The 6,276-nt window shown below is 24.2% G+C and overlaps 2 protein-coding genes across 2 annotated transcripts, besides 12 other annotated features; both read left to right on the top strand.

The window, feature by feature from the left end:
* Positions 1 to 2,844: part of a repeat region that runs on past the window's edge.
* Positions 2,845 to 2,928: a microsatellite.
* Positions 2,929 to 2,934: 6 nt separating this feature from the next.
* Positions 2,935 to 3,004: a sequence feature (AT_rich).
* Positions 3,005 to 3,029: 25 nt separating this feature from the next.
* Positions 3,030 to 3,204: a microsatellite.
* A 20-nt stretch (positions 3,205 to 3,224) lies between these two features.
* Positions 3,225 to 3,302: a microsatellite.
* Positions 3,303 to 3,309: 7 nt separating this feature from the next.
* Positions 3,310 to 3,386: a sequence feature (AT_rich).
* Positions 3,387 to 3,398: 12 nt separating this feature from the next.
* Positions 3,399 to 3,514: a microsatellite.
* On the top strand, positions 3,490 to 4,686 carry EDI_255420 (uncharacterized protein; the record flags this gene model as incomplete). The annotated part of the gene is made up of 1 exon (XM_001741724.1): positions 3,490 to 4,686. The coding sequence occupies one exon, from the start codon at positions 3,490 to 3,492 to the stop codon at positions 4,684 to 4,686; it is 1,197 nt and encodes a 398-aa protein (XP_001741776.1).
* Positions 3,668 to 3,699: a sequence feature (AT_rich).
* A 117-nt stretch (positions 4,687 to 4,803) lies between the features above and the next one.
* Positions 4,804 to 4,866: a sequence feature (AT_rich).
* Positions 4,867 to 4,897: 31 nt separating this feature from the next.
* Positions 4,898 to 4,975: a microsatellite.
* A 28-nt stretch (positions 4,976 to 5,003) lies between these two features.
* Positions 5,004 to 5,331: a repeat region.
* Positions 5,332 to 5,340: 9 nt separating this feature from the next.
* Positions 5,341 to 5,376: a sequence feature (AT_rich).
* Positions 5,377 to 5,494: 118 nt separating this feature from the next.
* Positions 5,495 to 6,271, top strand: EDI_255410 (uncharacterized protein; the record flags this gene model as incomplete). The annotated part of the gene is made up of 1 exon (XM_001741723.1): positions 5,495 to 6,271. One exon carries the CDS (start codon positions 5,495 to 5,497, stop codon positions 6,269 to 6,271), a length of 777 nt encoding a protein of 258 aa, XP_001741775.1.
* Positions 6,272 to 6,276: the final 5 nt, after the last annotated feature.

The following is a 6,276-nucleotide window of genomic DNA, read 5'->3' as shown; positions in this document are numbered from 1 at the left end:
AATAGAAAATCTTCAAGAAGATATGAAAATAATTTCAATTTGTATGTATTATTATCTCTAAAATAAATTTAAATGAGATAAATTTGATGAAATAAAAGAAATCATAAAGAAAATAAATAGATTAGAAGATCTAATCAATGGAATAGTACAGAATAAAATACATCATGAGATTGAAGGAACAAGATGCAGATGAAATTAAAATGAAAGCACAAGAAAGAATAAAGTACCTAAAATATATGATGACGATGATTAAAGAAAGAATTAAATTTAATAAGAATGAAATTGTCAGAATCAATACAAATAAAATCATGTTTGATTCTAATAACAAAATCAAAATAAAGAAGAAAGACCCACAAAATGAAATATACCCAATTAACGATATTATTTTAGAATATTGGAAATCATTATATGAAACACAGGTGATATTAAATAAAGAACATTTGAAAATAAAACAAATCACCTCGTGGAATGAAAGATACAGGAATTATGATAGTGTCATCATCACAATGGATGAACTAAATTTAAGCCTGATGAAAATAAGTAATTGGAAAGCACCAGGTATTGACACTATATATGGGTATTATTGGAAGAGAATGTCATCATCAAGAGATTCCATTCTTAATATATTCAATGAATGGTTAAACTTCAATGAAAACATCCCTCTAGACATGGTAAGTGGAAGAACTATACTAATCCACAAAGGAGGTGATAGGAACGATGTCACTAATTATCGTCATATCAGTTGTACAAATGTAATTATGAAAGTATTTACCTCAATATTGAAAGAGAAGATTCATAATAGAATTAACATGAATAATGAATCATTAAAAATTAGTAAAAATCAATTATGATGTAAACTGCAATCTCTTGATGATAAAGAAGGATTAATTAACAGTTATATGTTAAAGCAACAAAAAGAAGAGAAATACCCAAAATATGTAGAGTCATATTATGACATTAAGAAAGCATATGAAACAGTAAATCATGAATGGGTAATAGAAACACTTAAATATTTTAATGTAGAGGGTGTCATCATAGACATTGTAGAAAGTATGATGAACAGATTGAAGATATTCATATGATATAAATACAACGAATATCTAGGATGTATTAAACTGAAGAGAGGAATTTTACAAGGTGATTCCTTATCCCCTCTACTCTTCATCATCCAAATGAATGTAATTTCTCAAATCATAGAAGAGAAGTTCTCAAAAGCAAACCATACATTGTATATGGATGAATTGAGAATAATGACACAAAGTAGTGAAGAAATGGGAACAATCCACAATGAAATTAAACAAATAATAAGTTGAATATGGATGGAAATGAAAATAAATCAGGAATGGTATTAAAGAACATTAATAAAATACCAGATTGAATGCAAAACATCCCAATAATTGAAGGAGAGGATTTGTATAAATATTTAGGTGTATGGCAGTCCGATGAAATTAATGACACATTCAATTGTAAAATCATCAAAGAAAAGATGATGAAGAAAATTGAAGAAATAAATAGTGATGAAAGTAGTAATAGAAGATATATTACAAGAATTAATATTGAAGTAATACCCATCTTCAGATATTCAGTATCAGTAGTAAATTGGAAGGTAACTGACCTAGATAGAATGGATTTGGAGATAAGAAAATATTTAAGAAAGGCAAAATACATTGTTGTAACTCCAAAGACCGTCTATATGTCAATATAAATGAAATTTGTGAATGATTAATAAGCCTAAATGACGAATATGTTAATGAAATAATTAGAACAATAATGTACTATTGTACAAGAGTGAAATAAGAAATAACATAATAGATAGATGGTATTCCAAGAAAGGAATATGGAATAGAATTAAAAAAGCCCTAGGTCATAAAATCCCAGAAACGAAAATAGAAGAAATAATAAATGAAGGGATTGAAAAGAAAAAGAGGTAGTAGTAAAAATAAAGAAATTAATGACCGACCAATACATCAAAAAATGGAAGTCCCATCAAACAAGTGGACATTTTAGAAGATGGTTCGAGTCAAAAGGGGTAGATAAAACTACTACAATCAATGCATGGAAGTCCATCAATATAAAGAAAAATGCATTTCTCCAATTAACTAAAATGCAAGATGGAGTAATATTTAGTGGGTACAGGAAAGATAAAATATTAAAAAATGAAAGATTGAAGTACTGCCCACTTTGTAAAGACAAGATAGCCACAGTAGAACACATTCTACTATCTTGTATTTGTCATAAGAAATCACAGATGGAGAAACATGACCATATTGGCATCATCATATTAAATAATAAGAAAATACACAGGAAATAAACAATACAAGAAACCCCCATATGAAACAATGTTCCAATACAATGACATCAATATGATATTGAACAAACAAATAATGCCAAAAAAGTGATGGACTATATCATAAAAGACCAGATATATATGTACTAGATAAAAAGAATAAAACTGGTCTAATAATTGATATGACTATTGTGGCAGATCATAATATTAATGGAGCCTATTGGAAGAAAAGAAATATGAATAAGGAATTGAAAAATAGGCTAATTAAAATAGAGAAATTAAAAGATGTCAAAATAATTGGAGTAGTAAATTCGATTAATGGGCTAGTAAATGCGGAAAGCATTAAATTAATTAAAGAATTAAAAATCGAAATTGACATCACTAAAGAAATTAAAAACCTTGTAATTAGGAACATGATGGATGTCATGGAGCACTGTGGAGATCACAACCAGACATATGTAGTTGAACTACAAGACGAAGACGAAGGGATGGGATTAGTCTCCGGTGAGGTAGGAACAATAGACACAAGTTCTATTAATACTTAATTAACTATTTTTATTTTATATTATTTATTAATATATTCTATTTATATTTATATTTTATATTATTATTGTTGTATAATTATTTGTTTATAATTTGTTGAAATGATTTAAATTAATATAAATGAATGTAAATATGAATTAAATAATTTTATATTTTATTATTTCATTTATTTATCATTCTTCATTATTTGATATATTATTTTATTCATTGTTAATTTATGTTTTGAATATTATATTTATCACTTATCATTTAATTTATCATATTTTATTAATTATTGAAATATTATATAAATATTTTATTATTTAATTTAATTTATCAATTAATACATTCTTTTATTTATGTTTTATTCATTATATTATTTATTTATATTATTTCATAATTGAATAATCATTTTAAATATAAAATAATAATAAAAATAAAGAAAGAAAAGAATAAATTAAGAATGAATAAAAATAAAAGATAATAAAATAAATGAATTCATAATTATTTATCATTCATTATATCATTCATTTTATTCATATTTTATTTGTTATTAATTAATGTTTTTCATAATAAACACCAATTAATAAAAATAGAATGATGATAAAGAATAAAAAAGAAGAAATTAAAATATAAAAATAAAAGAACTAATAAAACAACTAATAAATAAACAATCAATAATGAAATTAGGATATAATGAAATAATGATAGTATCAAAGTACTTTAATGATATTAATGATTTTATTAATTTAGAAATAGGAATTAAAAGATTTAGAGGAAATATGGAACGATTTCATTTTAATCCAATTCCATTAGATGAATATTCAAGAAAATTATTTCCTAATATTGAAACATTTCATATTTATAATTATAATGATAAAATATTTAAAGATGGAAAAATATTTAAAAAAGTGGTCTGGTATTTAGTAGATTATTCAAAATACTTAAAAGAAAAAGAAGAATGGGATATATATAAAAATATAGAATATGCAATTGCTTATGAAATATATAACTATAGCAATACAATACCACCAGAAGTTAAATCACTTGGATATCAATGCTTTAAAGGTTGTGATAGATTAACATCAATTAATATACCAACAACAATTAGTAAAATAGGATGTAATTGTTTTGAAGGATGTACATCATTAACATCAATTAATATACCAACAACAATTAGTAAATTAGGAAGTTATTGTTTTAAAAACTGCCCATCATTAAAAGCAATTGATATACCAACATCAATTAGTGAAATAGGAGATAATTGTTTTTATGGATGTCATTCATTAAAATCAATTAATATACCAACTAGCGTTAGTGAAATAGGAGGTTATTGTTTTAATGGATGTTTATCATTAACATCAATTACTATACCATCATCAATTAGTAAAATAGGATGTGGTCGTTTTTATGAATGGTCATCATTAACACCAATTAATATAGGTAATATAAAATTTATTAGTGAAGAAAGAATGTTTGTGAATGAACCAGTGTTAGTTAGTATTAAAATACCATATGATCTAGAAATAATCAATGGAAAGAATATTGAAAAGAAAGATATTAATGAATTTATTATTCCGACAACAATTACTAAATTAGGATGGAATTGTTTTGAAGGATGTACATCATTAAAATCAATTAATATACCATCATCAATTAAAGAAATAGGAGATAGGTGTTTTAAAAACTGTTCATCATTAACATCAATGAATATACCATCATCAATTAGTAAAATAGGAGATGGTTGTTTTTCAGAATGTTCATCATTAAAATCAATTAACATACCATCATCAATTAGTAAAATAGGAGCTTATTGTTTTTATAAATGTTCATCATTAACATCAATGAATATACCATCATCAATTACATCATTTTGAAAATCTTGTTTTTATGAATGTGGATGTGAAGAAGAATTAAAGAGGAATGAAACAATACCAAGAAATTGTTTTGACAAATGACAGTTAATCAAATACAATATAATTTGAAGAAGAAACAAATTATAATTGATTATCATTTATATTATTATTCTTTTCTTATTTATTCTTTTTGATATTATTCTCTTCTATCTTATTGTTTGATATATCATTCTTTATATTTGTTTTATAATTCTCTTTTTATTCTTTATTTCTTTTTTATTTCTATTTCTTTTTCTTTATATCTTTTATTATGATTTGAAGATGCATGTCAAAAACATCACCACATAGGACCTTTATTAATGCTGAATTAGTGCTGAATACATGGTATGTTATTAAGAAAAATGGATTATTTAAATAGTATTAATGATAAAAGAGATGAACCATAGTGTATTGTTAATGATGTATTTGTCATAAAATAACATTATAAACAATGAAGAGTTTTAATAATCATTTAATTCAAAATAAAATTCAAATAACAAATTAAATGATGAATTATTAAATTTGAGAATGTTTGAAAAAAAAATGATTCAAAAGAAATAAAATATGTTGAAGAAATTGGTTTGCTCACTTCCAACATGAGGAAAACGTAATCAGAAGTAATTTATATTTTCCATCATTTATTTTATTTTTTTTTTCAATAAAATTAAATAAGGTAACAATTTCCACCAATAAAAATTAATCAAATATTTAAAAAGCATCATTTCTAAACTGGGGTAACATCATTCTTCATTATAAAAGATCTTCATAGTTCACTTGTAAACCATTAACAATGGTAACATCCTCAGAATTTAGTGATAGTTTCTTCATTAACCCAAAACAAGAACCAGAACAAACTGATGAAAAACTAATAGATATACCTGATACTTATATTGAAAAAAGTACTAAAAGTGTAGATGAAATTCAAGCTAAAATAAGTGAGATTCAAAATGATATCGATAAAAAACTTCAAGTACTTTGCTATCCACCAGAAGATATTTCTCAGAGTGAAGTCTTACAAATAAAAGAAGAATATTTAAACCTTGTTAATTTGTTAAATGGATTAGTTATTGAATATAATGGAAGGATTAATGGAATGACAGATGGAACTGAAAAAAGAAAAGATGTTATTGTTGTTACAAGTCCAAATGAAAGATTTATTGATATACTACGTGGTAAAGTACGTAAATTATTCTTGGGTACTCTTCGTGATTATTGTATAATATCTCCTGATATCGAATATTGTGAATTACTAAATTCATCAATAAATACATACAAACAACTTTTTGGACAGAAAGATTTTGGTGTATTTTGTGTTACTGAGTATGGAAATGTTTTTGGTATATTCTTTCATTCTGTTAAAATACTTAGAAACCAAACCTTTGTTTGTAATAAATCTGCTTTATTCATTATAAGAAGAAATGGAATGAAAGAATATATTCCAATTGTAAGTAAAAGAGAAAGTGATATTTATATTGTATTTGGGAATGATAATACTGAAGATGATTTATTGATAACAATTACTAAAAGTAATGGATATGGAATACAATTTTATAATAACACCAGTTAGTATTA

The sequence above is a fragment of the Entamoeba dispar genome, genomic scaffold (assembly GCF_000209125.1).
Source record: "Entamoeba dispar SAW760 scf_1105229463947 genomic scaffold, whole genome shotgun sequence".
NCBI classification, from domain to species: domain Eukaryota; phylum Evosea; order Mastigamoebida; family Endamoebidae; genus Entamoeba; species Entamoeba dispar.
This window is presented reverse-complemented; position numbering and strand designations above follow the sequence as displayed.